General features: G+C 39.5%; 1 protein-coding gene across 13 annotated transcripts in view; it reads left to right on the forward strand.

Moving 5' to 3' along the window:
- Positions 1–18,524, forward strand: part of DPYD (dihydropyrimidine dehydrogenase) — a 638,604-nt gene that overhangs the window by 382,582 nt on the left and 237,498 nt on the right. The window contains exon 14 of one of the 13 annotated variants that reach the window (XM_039484217.1): positions 18,173–18,449. The exons of 10 other annotated variants lie outside the window; for them this stretch is intronic. In XM_039484217.1, coding sequence (XP_039340151.1) covers positions 18,173–18,199 — 27 coding nt within the window. In that variant the 3' untranslated portion in view covers positions 18,200–18,449. Of the gene's footprint in view, positions 1–9,564; positions 9,606–17,582; positions 17,751–18,172; positions 18,450–18,524 lie in introns of those variants that run through there. 2 more of the 13 variants (XM_039484214.1, XM_039484216.1) reach the window with 2 other exon arrangements.

The following is an 18,524-nucleotide window of genomic DNA, read 5'->3' on the forward strand; positions in this document are numbered from 1 at the left end:
TTAGATTCAGTCAGCTAAAAAGCTTTTAGGGTTCTATTGATATTCTACCTACTTTTCTACTATTACTACTCAGTTATTTGCTTCTGGTAGTACCCATTGAGTGCTTGGTGCTGTAGAGCAGTGCTTCTCAAAGCCGGTCTGCCGCTTGTTCAGGGAAAGCCCCTGGCAGTTTGTTTACCTGTCCCGTCCGCAGGTTTGGGCGATCGCGGCTCCCACCGGCCACGGTTCACTGCTCCAGGCCAATGGGGGCTGCGGGAAACCGCGGCCAGCACATCCCTCAGCCCAAGCACTGCTGTAGAGTCCAAACAAGGTACAGCCTTCATTGCAAAGCATTCCCAGTCTAAAAGAGACAAAATGAACAGATAGACAAAGTATAGCAAGAGAGGGTTCTGATTGCTTAATCAAGGGGGAGGTTAGTCTACTTTTGATAAAACAATGTTTGATAACAATTTGTTTCTATTTTGCTGATAATACATATAGACTATCCCCATTTAACCGGCAGCCTTACCATTACTAATAAGCTAGTTTCTTTTAGGAATCATAATGGAAATGGGTCTTCAGGCAGGATTTGAATTGAACAGCTCACAAAGACCTTTCCACATGTAAGGGCTATCAGGATGAAGTCAAAGAAATGATTGTGTGAGCAATGGATTTATGTATCTATGTAGCTGTTGGAATCACTAGGGGAGTTTAGAAATGGTAGCAGTATAAGATAAGACAGAAAGATGGGGAAGAGCAGGGCTTTACTGAAGGCCTGGAATGCAAGGACAAGAAGCTTGAATACGAAGCAGTAGGAGAGCAGAAGCTAGTGTAAGACGAGGTCAGAGTGATGGCCAAGGAAGATGATCTTAATGACAGTATTTTGTACATATTGGTAGTGGGTACCATGGGTGTTAGGCCAAGAGAAGGAGGAGGTTGTAGCAATCAAGGGAAACTGAGGGACTGAGCAAGAATTTTAACTGTAAACACTGAAAGAAAAATACAAATCTTAGAAATGTTTTGGAGGAAGAGGCAACATGGCTTTTGGACATGGCTTGACTGTGTGGGGAAAGGAAGAGGGAGGAGTCAAATATGAACCCCAAGTTGCAGGTCTGAGTAGTATGGAGCATGGTTGTGGCATTGAAAAGCAACAGAGAATAGGATGGGCTTGAAGAGAGCTTGGAGGAAAGATAAGGAGCTCAGCGTTGGCCATGTTAAGTTTCCTGTGGCAGTGAGAAGATGTCAGTGAGGCAGCTGAGATACAGAATTGGATGGATGGGGACATATCAAGAGGAAAGAGGCAAATTTGTGAGGCATCTCTGTAGAGACGGTAGTTGAAGTAATATGCGTGAATGAGATTATCCAGAAAGAGTGTAAAGTCAGAAGAGAAAGGGAGCAGTGAGTGTGTCCTACCATGCTTCATTACAAAATATGTGTGGCCAAAATTTGATCTCAGTCATATAACCAGTATGAAGTAACTCCATAGAAGTCATTGCTACTTTGGATTTATACCTAAGTAATTGAAATCCAGAACTGGCCCATGGAGTACAACACATGTAGACATTTTTCTTATTGAAACATTTTAAGGGAAAAGGTTTAATTGAAGCATACCCTGCCATCAGTGTTTGCACAGAACTCCCCGTTAATTTCAGTTAATTCAGTGCTTAAATTGATGGCAGGATCCAGCCAATACTGAGAATTGTTTATTAATCAGATATGCCTACAGCCTTGTTACCTGGCACCGTGACTATATCAGATCTCATATGTTAAACAGGTTAGTATTTGGGTAGGCTTCTTTGGAGGAACACACGTTACAGGAAGTAGTGTTGGCCTTTCACTACATGGCACTTTTGTCAGATTCAGTACTGAACCAGTGACATATCATGGGGCTCCTGTAGTCATTGTGCCGCTGGAGGTGAGGCTTTTGCTTGATGTCTTTCAGATCAAATGTTCAGTAAAACCAAGGTTCTGAAAGTAGTCATTGAAGATCCCATGGTATTATTTTAATATAAGGAAAAGGAGGTTGAGCAAAGTGCCCTTGACTCATTCAAACTTGGATTATTAGAATCTACCTAAGTAAATTTCCCTGGAAGTCTTATTTTGATACAGTATTATTCATTTCTGGCCCTAAGCTCTGGAGTAGCATTGCTGTATGCTATAGAACAATTGTCATGTCCCACCCAAGAGCTGGCTGAAGTGATTTTTATACGATTATATTCTTTACAATAACTCTCAGAGGTGTTGAGCCTTAATGTTTGTGATGTGCTTTGAGATACAGAGATGTTAGGGGCAAAAAGAAATGCAATTGTTTCTATTTATGTAAACAAAATGTTAATGCTATTAAACTACTAACAATATTTCAAATAGGAAGACAAGTTCAACAGTTCTTATTTCAACAATGAGTATTACACAGAGACTCAGTCTGTTTAACATTTGAACAAATAATCACAATTTAGTCTGGAATAATATAGGTCAGTATAATGTACAATTGTCTTTGATCTGTTTGTTTAGTTAGCTTCTGATTACACTGATATAAATCCTGTTCAATGTTCAGAAGGAGCTGGAGACTCTTGGCCTGTAGAACAAGTGTAAGTGGAGGTTATGTGTGGGCACAAGTAAAACTGTGTGTTACTCCTCTGCATGGAGTGGAAGACTCAGACTTGGCTTTATGCACCAATTTACTTATCATAGAATTATAGAATCTCAGGGTTGGAAGGGACCTCAGGAGGTCATCTAGTCCAACCCCCTGCTCAAAGCAGGACCAAACCCAACTAAATCATCCCAGCCAGGGCTTTGTCAAGCCTGACCTTAAAAACCTCTAAGGAAGAAAATTCCACCACCTCCCTAGGTAACCCATTCCAGTGCTTCACCACCCTCCTAGTGAAAAAGTTTTTCCTAATGTCCAACCTAAACCTCCCCCTCTGCAACTTGAGACCATTACTCCTTGTTCTGTCATCTTCTACCACTGAGAACAGTCTAGATCCATCCTCTTTGGAACCCCCTTTCAGGTAGTTGAAAGCAGCTATCAAATCCCCCCTCATTCTTCTCTTCTGCAGGCTAAACAATCTCAGTTCCCTCAGCCTCTCCTCGTAAGTCATGTGCTCCAGCCCCCTAATCTTTTTTGTTGCCCTCCACTGGACTCTCTCCAATTTATCCACGTCCTTCTTGTAGTGTGGGGCCCAAAACTGGACACAGTACTTCAAATGAGGCCTCACCAGTGCTGAATAGAGGGGAATGATCACATCCCTCGATCTGCTGGAAATGCCCCTACTTATACAACCCAAAATGCCATTAGCCTTCTTGGCAACTTACTCTCATACATGTTGGGTAACAGAGGATTTGCTGGTGGGAGAGTGTTGGCATGTCCAAGAAGACATGGGCTTAAGCATTATCTTCAGAAAGCAAATGAAATCAGCTTTACCTGGCATTTACATACAATGCTCTGCACCTGCTCTGTGCAGGCTCAACCCTCTAATGTTCATTTTTATATATGGTAAAGGTAAGTCAACACTGGAATAAAAAACCTGTGGCACAGCCACAGCTGGCCCTGCTCAATTGACTCAGGCTTGAGGGGCTCAGGCTGCAAGGCGTCACATTTAGACATTGAGGTTCGGGCTGGAGCCGAGGCTCTAGGACCCTCTCATCTTGCAGAGTTCCATGGCTTGGGCTCCAGCCTGAGCATGAACATTTACGCTGCAATTTTACAGCCCCGCAGCCAGAGCCTCATGAACCTGAGTCAGCTGACCCAGGCCAGCCATGGGTGTTCAATTGTTGTTTGGACACACACTCAAGAGCCAAGCATAAAGTAGCCTCTGTGGCTATGGAGAGTTCTGCAGCAGCAGAAATGGTTCCCTCTTGCAAAATCTATGTACCTCTTAGTAGTGACTATATAATGCAATTCCAGCATCATATGGCTGCCAGTGACTTCCTCTGTATCAGAGATATAGTCTGTGTGCCAGCACCAGGGAATGACAATGGTGTCCTTTGGTACTTTATTAAAAATGAGTGAGGTGAGGCAGATTCCTAAGTTGACAACGGTCATGGAGTGCAGTCAGAGAGAAGAGCAGGGTGACAGTGAGAGAGATGGAAAAAGAGTAAGTTGCATCTAAAGCCTTAGCCCCAGAAGGAGGGAGAAGGCAGGAGCCAAGATGAAGACTTGTGGCACTTGGAAGGCAAGGGCCTCAATGTACATAAGCTTTACTTCCTCTGCAAGCAGCTCATCAATTTACCAGCATGGGGTACTGCGTCTTTTTTTCCTTTTGGTTTGACTTTGTGCAGAAGGCCAGTATGTCTCTAGACAGGTCGCACCAATAAATGTGGCCCTCCAAGCCTTGGGCAGCACAGAAGAATGGGTGTACATTTTTTTTGGCCAGAATTCCATTCTAGAACACCAGGGCAGCCACTCCTACAACAAGGTGGGAGCCATCCAAGGGTTTCTGTATCCCCTCTTACCCAAGGATTTTTGGACAGCAGATCTGCAGGCATGGTGCCACAGATGATGCGTCGGTTCCTCCAAACCCAGAGCTGCTCTTGCCTCTCCCCTACAGTACCCTATATGCCACAGAGAGCAACAGCACTACTCCGTGTCATGTAGTATTAGGCCTCCCCCCAAACATTGCTCCACTCCCTGTACTGCAGAACCACAGTTGTTCCACTGTGCCTAGGGCCTTCTGTTTGTGGTGTATAGGATTCATCCCTATGTGCATCATGACATGTGTTCTTGTGCAGTATCACATTATAATTGTAACATACAGACAATCTAATGTAAGTCATATCTGAAATTCTCTCAGAACATTTATTTGCTTAAATAGATGCTACGGTAAATATTTTAGAAGGCACATGTTATTACAGTGTAAAACAGGTGTTAATTATAAACTATTGGATTGTGATATATAAATATATGTATATAAATGTAAAATTCATGGATGTTTACAAAAGCAAAGTACAGTATATCTGTGAATATCTGTACTAATTAATATCAAGTAGTTCTGATCTTTTAAAGAAACAGGGATCACTAATTCTAAAGCAGATTCTCACTGGGCAAGGAAAACAACAGAGAACAAATATGCCCATTAAGCACACTCTCTTCCTTGTCCAGCTATACTGAAAGAAGGACAGGAGACACTTGATATGGATTTAATCAGGCCGCAACTTTATTATTACATGTCTGAGACCGCTTGGCAGATAAAAGTGTACAGTGCAGGTAAACCCTGTTTATCTTGTAATTACCCGGGGGGAGGGCTTCCACCAGCTCCCCCTCTTTTTTCCATCCAGGTCCCTCCAGCTAATCCATTGCCGGGACCTTACCATCCACCCCCCATTGTAGGAGGGGTAAGGTGGCCTATAGGAAGGAGGGGGGGGGTTCAACCCTAGGAGCTCCAAACCCCACACCATCCCGTTCCTTTAACCAGCACCTCCTTTTTAAGTCCTTTACCTGGCTATTTATCTGGTCACTGGGTGCCTTCCCTATGGAGTACCTGCACTGGACATCTGCCCCCACACTTACCAAATAAGTTGCAACATATAGCCTACCATCTTTTGTGCTCACCATAATAGGTGTTCCCTAACACCCTCTGTGGGGAAGGCGAAAAGAACCCATTCTACCAAAGCCAATAAGGTGGTGAGGGAAAAACTCCTTCCCAGCCCCCCTAAAAAGGAGCGACTAGCACAATGCCCACAGCAGGTTCAAACCACTAGTGAAAGTAAAACCCATGTCTTACCGGCACAGGGGGAGAAGGGTGGGCACCAACTAAGGGGTGCACTTAACCTCCCGACATGACCCTCCATGTGACTCTTCACCGCCCCTCCCCTCCCAGCCAGGGGCCCCCACACTCTTCCCGTCCCCCTTCTGCATCCATCCTGTGTTACTGAGGGTGGAGGTGAGGGACTCTGTCCTCCTCCTGCTGCACTGGAGACAGGGCTAGGGGGGTGAGGCAGTGACGGGGGGGCAGTACAGCTGCCAGAGGAGCTGCCAGCATTCTGCTCCTTTCCCTGCTGCCACTCCCAATGGGGAAAGGAGCAGAACCCCCAGCCCTCTCCTCCGGCTGAGTTGTTGCTGTGTTTTTCTGGCCTACTTGCACTACCGGTTCAAACCCACCTGATAATCACACCTCAAGAGGAGGGAGGCTAAGTGCTGCCTTGACTGCACTACCGTCTTCCTCTGACAAGCCTGGAAAACGCCCCCTCCTGCTTTCAGTACAGGGTGGTCATTCTCTTCTCTTTCCCCCAGACTTACTTCCCTCCCTAAGGTCTGGCTGAAATACTATTTTGTCTTATTCAGAGCTTCTGTGCTTCAGAGTTACTATGTATAAATTCTGTTCGTAAGAAGTTAGAGAAAAAAGGTGGAGGGAAGGAGAAGATAAAATAAAGTCCACATAAAGAATTCAGTTACTAATAAACCTATTTAAAATACATTTACCTATATTCATATACCAATCATTACTACTTTCAGAACCATTTCTGAAAAGCAGATAGCTACCTGCAATGGGAGAAATCTCTTAGCTTAATTAAAAAGAGTATCATCTGGTGATAATTCTTAATAAGTCTTGATACATTGGAGGGCTTTTTTTTTCTCTATCTGGATATTGCACCATACATAGAAATGGAATTTCTCTTAAATCAAAATCTATAGTCAGAAAATTTATAAAAGACTGTTCTTTAATTATTTTTAAATGAAAAGTTGAGACATCTACTGTTCTATCTACATTAGAATTCATTTTTAATATATTCTATTGAAGAGTTTGTATCAACATTTGTAATTTTTTTTAAACTATGGATTCAATTGTTGTGATGGTTTCCTCACTTCACTGTATAACTAAAGGAGCAAGAGAAAAAAAACAGAAGTGGAATGGCAGAATGTTCACTTTGATTTTTAGATGCTTCCTTCACTTGTAAAAATTTAATTCTGATTAATCAGAGACATCTGTCTTTACTCTGTTGTGACATGCATTGATTTGTGATGCTGTCACTTTCAATAACCTAGAAGCAGTTGCCTTTATTAGGAGTACCAGCAGAAATAAATGTGTAGACTAACTTCATTCTAAACCTCCAATATTTTTTCACTTTGTATGCTGCAGGTTGCATTGCCAGTTTTAAAAACAGACTAATGATTAAAAGTGAATTAAATTTCAACTAAAACATTATACTGCATGAAAGTTTTTACTCATCAATTTATATCTGTACAATACATAGTAATAGATTCTACAATATATTTTCACAAACCATATCTAAATGAAGGATGTTGTATATTGTGCATTAATTTGACCCAGAAGTACTACATTTCTGCATGCTGTTATTACACACACTGATTCATGCTTCAGCTAGTTGAGTATGTGTACATTTGTACTCCATGTACCTCTCTTTCTAATTATAGGTGGTAAAACTGTGTTTCAGTGACATATTGTTTTCCATAACATTAATATTTCACTGACGTGAACCTGTGTTTAAAAACATATATATATTTTTGAATGATATTACAACACAGTAATATAGATTAAAGTAGTTATATGTATGGTGCCAAGCCAGAAAACTATTTAAGATGTATTAAAATGCAGAACCTTGACATTTGAAATTCTCATGTTCTTAATATGACAAAGGTTATTCTGTGGAGTTTTGCTATAATATGAAATATTAATATTTCACAATACAGTTTTGATGAAGTACAATTTACCTAGCTTGCATATGATAAAGAAATTAAATGCTTACCAAGGGAGTTCAGCGAGAATTAGAGCCCTGCCTGAACATCTGCTTGAAATTTTATTATCCTGTCCTACTGACAGAATCCCTCCCTCATTGTTTTTCTAGATTGACAGCTGAATATTGCATTGATTTCTACAGCAAATATGTTTAGGTGAACTATGTTTCCTTTTTTAGGAATTTAGAACATGCTTTTGATTTTCATCCTATAATTTTTTTATATGCTCCTGACATTTGTAGATGCCAGATTGAGGTCTAGTATGCTGTAGCGAAGATAGACCATTGACTTGCTGCGAAATGCCAGTTGATATCTCAGTAAACAGAAATATTACTATTCTTTATTGTGTGGCCTGTATGGGCTTTCTTTGGGGAGACAAATGATCAGATTGTTAATGTCAAATATAAAAAAGATGGTTTGCCTTTCTACTAAATAACATCAAGGACAACTTTTATTAACTACATTCTTGAACAAAAAAACCCCCAGCATTTTACAGGATTTCTTAGCACGCACAGCTTGCCTGTGACTTGAATTATGTATTGTTTTACAAATGCTCAAATGATTCTGAAAATATAAACTGTGAATTTGAGAAGAGTTGCAATGAGGAATATTACATTCTATGGCCAACTGACTGATTTTTAGATTTAGATTTTTAAAGTATAGCAAAGATTAAAAAATGAAGTAAAAATTATCCTGGGGACATAAAATAATATGCAATTATTATTAAACAACTCACTATGTCTAAAAGATTCTATTTAACTTGTATATTTAAATAGGGAAATGTTACTCAGTTACAAAGAGAAGACGTTCATGCTGAAAATCTGAGCAAAAGGCAGGAAAAAAGTCTTTTGCATAATCTTTCAGTAGCTCATTTCCCTGGTAGAATCAGTTTAAGGGCCAAATTCTCTGCTGTGCCTAGCTTTAGCCCAGCCCTGGCTTGCTTTTTAAGGCATGTTAGAGGCTGAACTCAATTCAACTCAACTCTTTAGCGGCGCCAAAGATCATAGTGCCAGCTGAGGAATGGCAGAGAGCTCTGCATTCCGGCTAATGCCACACCCTCTCCCCCGTACCCCTCTTACACCAGGAGTTGCTGGGGCATGACATAAAGGCCACCTGTGTCACCTCTAAACCCATTGGGATGTAAGAGGATGTAGCCTGGCTCTTGCATACCTATAGCAGCACTATGGAAGTCGAGGGACCAGAGATTCTATCTGTGAATATTTAGTGTATTGGGTATTTAAAAAGGAGGAGGACCTAAATTCATCCCTGGTGTAACTCCACTGAAGTCTTCCTCCTACTGAGGTGTAAGTATTGATCCTACTCCTTGAAGTCAATGGAAGGGGGGGGTGACTATAGGCCCATGTTTTTAAGGATAATTTTTACCATTAATGAGTCAGATTATATTCTCTACCATTTTGAAGCACTGAAGATAGTGGAATATGTTTGTAAAAAAGCAGAATTCAGAAGTCCTTTAAAGAAAAGAAAAATCCCCATTTGTAGAATGAATTTCTCATGGTGGCATTTACAGTTTTATGAACCCAAATAGCCACATCCTGGTGATTTTGAAATATTTTGCAACTGCTGGACAATGGGATGCACACAGCACAAAACCCACAGAGAGGAACTCTGCTATTCCCATAGGAAGATGTACAACTCCATGACAACTCTGCAATGGAACACAAAGTGGGATGTGGCATGTCAGTAGTCAGTGAATCTGCACACATCATAGCTCCACAAGGAGTGGGATGCCAGGCTGCATATCCTATTTGTCTTTCTTCCCCACACTGAACCTAAAGTAGCAGCCTAAGCCAGTGTGCTGGTTACTGTAAATTGGGACTGAAGATTCAGTCCCTGAGCCCTGTGCATTTTGAGCACATTTTTCTTTTTCCCAGGTTTTGCTCAAAAAGCCCAAATGCCTGGCATGAAGATGACCTCCTCAAGGCTGCAAGCAAAACTGACTATCAGTGGCAAGTTGTGTATATTTTTAAAAGTAGTGAACAGTTTCCTGGATTATTTAGTTTTGAATAATGCTTTTTAGGTTATGTATTTTCTTTCATTTAATCAGTGGTTAAGGCCAATGGGCGAAATTCACCAGACAGAGTTTTATTCACTTACACAAAGTCTAAATTTGGCCTTTAAACTTCAATCTTGAAAGCCTTTGGCAGCTTATAAATCATACTACATTCTAACAGAAGAGTTCATATATTTGAATGAGACTGATTCTGCTCTCACTTATACTGGTGTAAATCAAGAGCTATTCTAGTGAAGTCCATGGAAGTACGGTACATCTCTGTAAAACCATTTATGACAGACCCAAACCAGTGGAGTACAGGAATCTGGTAGAAGGCAAATATACTGGTCACTGGGTGAGTAGTTTTCTGTTCCCTGAGTGACCAGAGCAGGGGCTGTACTAGAGTAATCAAGAACTTGCTAGAACCAATTAAGGCAGACAGGCTGATTAGAACACCTGCAGCCAATCAAGGCAGGCTAATTAGGACACCTGGGTTTAAAAAGGAGCTCACTCCACTCAGGTGAGGGGAAGCCAGAGGATAGGAAGTGTGTGTGAGGAGCTGGGAGTGAGAGGGTGTGCTGCTGGAGGACTAAGGAGTACCAGCGTTATCAGACACCAGGAGGAAGGTCCTGTGGTGAGGATAAAGAAGGTGTTTGAAGGAAGCCATGGGGAAGTATCCCAGGGAGTTGTAGCTGTCATGCAGCTGTTACAGGAAGTACTATAAACAGCTGCAATCCACAGGGCCGTGGGCTGGAACCTGGAGTAGAGGGCAGGCCTGGGTTCCCCCCAAACCTCCCAACTCCTGATCAGACACAGGAGGAGTTGACCCAGACTGTGGGGAAGATCACTGAGGTGAGCAAATCTGCCAATAAGCGCAGGACCCACCAAGGTAGAGGAGGAACTTTGTCACACATTGTTATGAGAATCTAGTATTGAATGTTCTGCTAAACACATCATCAATGCATAGGGTCCAATCCTGCCAGATACCTTCACTAAATACTCCCAATGACTTCTGTAGGAGTTTCATGTGAGTAACAATGCTGCAATCTGTCCTACATAATATATGCCATGCTCGAAATGGAAAATGTTCAATAAAGATGCAATTGAATAATTCAGTAGCATTAGCAACACATGTAAATCATTACAATTAGCTAAATCTTGGTTAAAAGTCCCAAGCATTTACCAACAACTTCCTTTTTTAAAAATCATCTCAAACTAAACAAGCTGGATATTCTTGTATTACCTTTGTATAAAATAACTGATTCTTCCTAAAGTATATGCCAAGGTGTTTTTTTTCCCCTAAAATGGTTACCGTGGGTCTAGTTTACCAAAGTGCTGAGCACCTGCAGATCCTGTTGACTTAATTTGGAGTGTTCAGTGCTTCTGAATATCAGGACCAGTTAAGGTGACCAGATAGCAAGTGGGAAAAATAAGGACACTTTTTTTTTTTCAGGGGAAGGAGCAGCCGGTATAGTTGCCTATATAAGACAAAGCTCCTGATATCAGGACGTCTGGTCACCCTGAGCCCAGTATCTTGAAAAACACAAATATGTAAAATATTAAATTTTGCAGATCACAATTGATCAGCTACAGTAAATTCATATCCTATAGGGAGACTTACAGCAATCTTGACAAAACCTGAAATAATATTCTATAACAAGGGATTTCAGTTAAAAATACGGGATCTACATATGGTAGAAATTAACAGGGCTTATTTCTGAAATTTAGAATTTTTTTTATTTTAATTTTCTTAGTTCAACATTTTGTTGAACATTTCCACATTTTCATGTCCATATCGAGTCACCTATCCTGCAAATGCTTAGACAAATGAGTAGTTCCGTTGACTTAAAGTTAAGCAATTGTATAAGTGTTTGCATGGCTAGGGACTAACATGTTTTTACTTTGTATCATTTTAGCACTAACCTTAATTTTAAAATGAGTTGTAATGTAAAAGTATTTGTCTCCTTTTGGTTGAATTATTTTTCTTTCCAGCCATATTTTTTTTCTTCCCTCTCTTCTGGTCTGTTGCTTCCCTTCTCTTCTGATCTTGTCTGTTGCTTCTGTTTGTTAACAATGTTTAACCCCCTACATCTTTACTCTCTCTGCTGACCACAGAAAAGAAGGAAAAATAATTAAGTGACTCATGTGACAAAGGAGATGGCCTAGATGTTGCTTTTAGCCATAGTCTCTTCTGCAAACTCAGCTACCCAAGTTTTCCTTGTTTCATCCAGCCACTTTCAGACTGCCATACCCATGGGCAGTCAGAGAACTTCCTTGTCCATCCCATCAGGTGTATTATGGAGAGAAAACATGCCCCCTAATTGAATGCACAATACATTCCACACAATGGAGCAGATAATACCTGTTGGAATATTGTGCCAGTTTAAACTGTGATTTTAAACTGATTTATTCATAGTGGTTCAAAACCCTCTGTGGGTACACTTAACTCAAAGTAAACCTGGTGTAAATTGATTCAGTTTGCACTGGTAAATTTACAGGCATAAGCTAAACTGATATAACTAGTTTTAAAATGATATGTGTATCCACACAGTGGTTTTCAGTGATTTAACTAAATCTGTTTTCACACTGATTTTATTGAAGTCAGTGCAGTTTCTGTGTGTAGACTAGATGCTTTTCTGCAAATTTATGTCATTCCTCTTAACTCTTGAGTAATTTTCCAAATGAATTAGGCTAAACCAAATTAAGGCCACTTTAATTCTGAATGTGTGTGTCCATGTAGGAGTTTAATGCTGTTTAACTAATTCACTTTTAATTCATATCTTCAGCTTATTTGGATTAATTTTCCTGAATGTCCTCAAGGAGACAAGCTTGCACTGACTTCAATAACATTGGTGTGAAAACTGATTTAGTTCATCAGTGAAATCATATCAGTGTAAAATCAGTGTAAGGCATAGGAAAACCAAGCCCTTGCTCTTGTACATTCTTTGCTGGCACACCTGATACTGACATTGGTGGTTTTACTCCGGGTTGTCATTAGTGGGAGAGCAAAATGAAGTCCCATATTTTTTAAAAGACCTGAAGCACTGCTTATGTTAAAATAACTATAGCTAAAGTAATGTATTGTTAGTTCATTCTAAACAACACTTCCCACCAATCTTCAATTCTGATTCGCAACTTTCATTATTGTTTATCAAAATATTAATATAATGTGGTCATGGATTCTGGAGTCTATCACAGTCAATGTGTGTGGGATTTGTGTGTGTAAATCCCACTGTTAATGATAACAGGAGGTAAATATGTAGATCCCTTACACCAGGTCCAGAGCAGTCATACAAAATACCACAGTCATAGCTAAATACAATTTATAATCCATAGAAGAAGGAAAAAACAATCTTAATGTTGCCTTAGCCATGTGCATTTTAATTGTGTTTAATTACACTATCACATAAAATTTCTCAAATGATACAATCAAGGACATACAACCTTAGATTCATATGTGTAACACCTTGTCATTTTTGTTCCATTTATATCCATTTTACTTATACTGATATCATTGTGTTATGCCCCAGTATATATCTGACTTTTTATATCACAAAGGTAATCTAACTACAAAGTACAGACTTGAAATTCAGAGTATAAATATAAACATAAGTAAACATAAACATAAAACAGTAGCTACAAAACTAACTTAGCTACATATTTAGATACCATCTACCAGGAAATTTTCACTGTAACTCCATATTGTATACTTAATATGTAGTAAATTGTGCAAATACATTTTACTATGTATTTTTTCTATACATTACTGCCAGTGCCTCTGTTTCTCTGGCTTCTGTTATAATTTAATGCACTGTAAAGGGTTTTACATGAAATTGTCACACTAAAACATGCTCTAAGTAAAAAAGACATAACGGTTTCCCTAGTTTCTTATTTCAGCAGGTGGCCTTCTAGTACTAAAAAATTCAAGCTGGTAAACAGTTCAATAAATGGACAAGCTACATATTGATTTTTCTCTAGTTATGTAATAATATTCACTTCTTTTTGTCCAGAACTCTGTTGTACAGGGGTTTGAGAGTGCTAGAAACATGGTGGTGGTGGTGTATTGGAATGTGCAGAGTAGGGAAGGCTGTCACAGCAGTCAATAAGATCTGAGAGGTGTTGACTAATTGCCTGCTAATTACACAGTAAATTGTCTAATTAAGCTGATGGTTAATTAGGGTACGCTTGCACAGCAGTCTTGTGGAATTTTTGTCTGATGTCTGGGAAGCAGCTTGTGTAATTGGCAAACTGGTAAGGACTGGCAGAGAACATGACTAGAAAGCGCACTGCCAGTAGATGACAGAATAAGGATGCATTTGAACAAGGGTTGTCAACAAGAGTTGTCATGTGAACACTGAGGATTTTGTTAGCCTTCTACAGCTATATGGCAGTGGGCAAATTAAGAAATGTATCTAAAAGCTCTGGAATCTCTGAATAAAATAAGGCTCAAGTTTTTAATTTTAAGAAATTAGTGGTTTGCTGTTTTCATGTTTTATCCATTATACGAGTTTATATATAAAAATGCACATTGTGCACTTTTATTGGACTTTCCGTAAGACAATGTTTAAAAATCAAAATAGATGCAAAAGTATACCGCAATTACACTGTTGTGCAAGTGTATTCACATTGTGTGAAATGTATTATAATAAAATGTTGTGAAGGGTCAACCACTAGAGTGAAACTAAATCATTTAAACAGACATTTGAACATTGTTATTGCACTGTTATAATATGAATATGTCTTACTACTGTTTTTTACAAAATGATGTGATTCTCAAGCTCATAGTTCATGTGTATGAGCTATGCATAAATATAGTATGATTACTGAAACAGTCCAGATTCCATCCTAACAGCCTTCTGTTGCGATTTTACTATTATGGATACACAATATTCTTTATTTTAGAAAAAAAAACTACTTTTCAAAATTCTAGTTAAAGTGCTATGCACTGTATAAGCAAAATCAGGCTTTAGTAGGCCTGATTCAAGGCGCATGGAAATTAATAGGAAACTTCTTCAGGGCTGAAACATACATGCTGAGGTGAGGCCCCCCACGGAAAATCATTTAAGCCCATGTGAGTCCCAATAAAATAAATGGGCGTACTGACATACTTAAAGTTAAGCACATGCTTAAGAGCTTTGCAAAATCAGGGCTTTGGCATCATGCAAGGTCGAGCCCTAATGCAGTGCACAGATTTAATTTAGTTTTATGTACACCACTACCCCATTATAACGCGACCCGATATAACACGGATTCGCATATAGTGCAGTAGCAGCGGGGCTCCAGCGGTGCTTTAAAGGGTCCAGGGCTCCGGCTGCTGCGGGGAGCCCAGGGCCCTTTAAATCACCGCTGGGGCCCTGCCGCCGCTACCCCGGGGCTCCGGCAGCAGGGCTGCGCTAGCGATTTAAAGGGCCTGTGCTCCCTGCAGCGGCCGGAACCCTGGGCTCTTTAAATCACCGCTGCAGCCCTGCCACCGCTACCCCGATATAACAGCGTTTCACTTATAACGCGGTAGGGATTTTTGGCTCCCCACCACCGCGTTATATCGGGGTAGCGGTGTATTAGCAAAAAATAAACAAACAAAACCCTTCAAAGGCATCATGGTACTGAACACAGAAAACCCAAACATTCTAAATTACATTTTAAAAAGATATATAATTTCTTCAGAATAATTATTTGTATTTAATATAATTTAGCATGCCTAGTAATTGCTTCATAGTCACAGCTATGAAATATGATCTTGAGGGTCCTCATCTATTGATTTTTGCATATACACAGTATATAATAATTCATACAAATAATTCCCCTTTCTGGAGGAGTGGAGTGGTTTATCTTCACTATGTATCATAGAGTAATAGAACAAATTCAGAAATTAACATGGCTGGTGAGACTATTTAATTTTCTTCAGTCAAACTATAAATTATATGTTACCTAACACCTGGCAAAAAAGGTGGTAACCAGTTAATAAAGTGTAATAATCAAGCTGGAGAAGACCATAACATTTTTATTGTAAGGGATTGTGTCATTGGAACTCCTTCCATTCTGTGACTGTTACTTCTCTCTCCCTGAATATGCACAGCTAGTGCTGTGGCTCTGTATTGTAAGCTTCCCTTGCAAAACTGTGGAATACTCTATACTACTGTGGAATACTGTATACTACTGTGGAATACTGTTTATGGGAATTCTGTCATTATTCTATGAGACTTTGCTCAAATATTTTTTCCTTGGAAAAATATTTGAGCAAAGTCTCATAGAATAATGACAGAATTCCCATAAAGCCATCCATCCATCATCAGGGCTCTACACAGCTAATTCATGAGGTCAGCAACTCATTTCCTTTGAGGAGGTGACACATGTAGTTTTCCTCTTTTGTCAATATTTGCACAATAAAGGATGATAGTTGAATTAGATTCCGATTCTTTGCATAAAATCAAAGAGAGGATCAATTCTTTGATCAATCCAAAGGGTCCTGATAAGGGCACACTGGCTGGCAATAAAATTTGATAACTCCTTTAAAACAAAAAGCCTTTAAAAATATATATATTCAAGTTCACTGGCAAATCCAACATATAAATTTAATTCTGGGTTGAACTGAAAATTATATTTTTTAATGTTTGTCAAATTATTGTTTTGAATTGAACAAAACATTTCATTTGAGCCAAACAAACAAAATGTTTCATTTCAACTTTGAGCAATTATTTTTATATTTAAAAAAAAAATAAAAGGAAATTTCCAAACAAAAAGTTGTTTCAAATTGAAAAATCCAAATGTTTTGTTTTGAAAATGTCAAAACAAACATGTTCATTTTGGGGGGATTTTTGTAATTTTTGCCCCAACCAAAACAATTAAGCAAAATCAACATGAATTCATGACATTTTCCAGTGTATTTGAATATGAATCTCCCCTCTGCCCAAAATCTTCACTCATTTCTACTGGTTTCTTTGCTGTTTGAGAAGCCCTTCACCTTGGAAGGTCTGTTAGTAGTGGTAAGTCAAATTTTATCCCATCCCCAATTTCAAATGCATTTTTCCTTATTTTTTCACGGGAAGTGTTCCGTCATGTGTATAAGAAACTGTTTTTTAAATCTTTGATAGAAGAATGTTGGAGCTCACTCTGCCAGTTTGCCATCAGACTACAGAAACTGAAAGCACACATGGCAATCATCATATTTACTTTCATTTTCTCTAGTGTGGCACCAAATGGAGGTGTTGCTCATGCATTTCACTTTCTGAAGCCAGAATAAGTGTTCAGAGGATAATTGTTCCTTTTTTGCATCTTTCAAAAGGAACTTTTGGCATATTCTAAAATGAACCATGATTTAATAATTCATGAGAAGACTGAGAAAGGTGAAGCTGGTAATTCATGTAATATAGTTAATGTATTATTTTTCATTCTAAGATACAAAACCCAACTGCAACATCAGTGTCTTGGAATAACAACAAAAAGTTATTTTGTAGCTGAATTGCTGCTCCTACAAAGTGTGAAGTAACTCCTAATTTCTCTAGAAACCATTGCTAAAATTATTCATATTTTTGCAAGCAGTTATAAAGCTCTCATAATTTTATTGTCTATGCACAAGTTGTTTAGACTGAAAGCAAAAACATTTCCCAAGTACCAATTAACAAATTTTCCCCCAGTGCAAAGCACCTCACCTGTCCCCTTTCTTAACTATACCTTATCTTTAAATATCATAGAAACAGAAACTCATGTCAGCAAACTGGCATTCTCAGATGCATATTAGGTAACTGCTTCTTCTCTTTGGGTGTGCCCTGCTGTGGGGTTCTGTAGGGTTCCATCTTGTCACCCCTCTTAAGGAATGTATGTGGGTATTAGAAGGAATAAGCAAAGAGACATGGGTTGAAATGTGTTCAGTGTGCCAAAACTCATCTTCATACCTTTCAGCTGGAACAGTCCTTGCATTATTCAGCGTTTGGGGAAAACACAGGCATAGAAGACAGCAAGCTGGGTGAAATGCCAATTCAAACATGACAGAGGTGATGCTGGTTAGTTGAGAGAAACATCTAGTGGATATGTCAGGAGAAATATCAGCCCCTTTGACTGAGGGTGTGTGTCAACCAGTTGTGAATGAGGTTCACAATCTAGGGATGTGATTAGACTCCCCGCTGCTATTAGAAGATCAGGCAGCAGCCTCAGCTAGGATGGCTTTTTCAGCTTCTCACAGCCAGAAGACTGCATCTATTTCTTTTGGATGCGGACCTGACAACAGTCATCTATACATTTGTTACTTCAAGATTAGACTACTAAGGGGGGTGCCTTCTTAAATCTATCCAGGAACTGCAGCTCGTGCAGAATCTGGTGGCCTACTTATTAAGTAGGGTGTCAGTTTGTGAGCATATTGAAGCAGTGTTCTCTGATCTGCACTGGCCACCTACTGGTTTCCAGGTTGAGTTTGCGGTTTTATTCTAGTTGTACCTAGAAAGCCCTAAATAGCCTGATTATCTAAGAGATCATCTTTCTCCTTACCACCACAGTTGTGGTCAGTGGATGCACAGTGCTAACGTTCCACTGGTGCAAAAGAGAAGGAAGCTGCTGGAGAGAATTTACCAGATGGCCCCACACCTTCAGAGCTCTTATTCCTTCACTTTGGTCCATAATGACCTGAGAACCTGCTGCAAGATTCATCTCTTTTCTTAGTTCTCATGAGGTTTGGAAAAGGGTGAAGCTGGGATTCTGGTGGGGATTTTGCTGATGGAATTTATTATTATATTTAGTTTCTGCAAGGGGTAGTGCTTCTGGTAGTCAATTGATGACTCTATTATGTATAAATTGTACTTTTAAGAGTTTGTCATGGTTGCCCAGAATCTGAAATGGGCATTCTTGTAT

The sequence above is a fragment of the Mauremys reevesii genome, linkage group 8 (genome assembly GCF_016161935.1).
Source record: "Mauremys reevesii isolate NIE-2019 linkage group 8, ASM1616193v1, whole genome shotgun sequence".
Lineage (NCBI taxonomy): Eukaryota > Metazoa > Chordata > Testudines > Geoemydidae > Mauremys > Mauremys reevesii.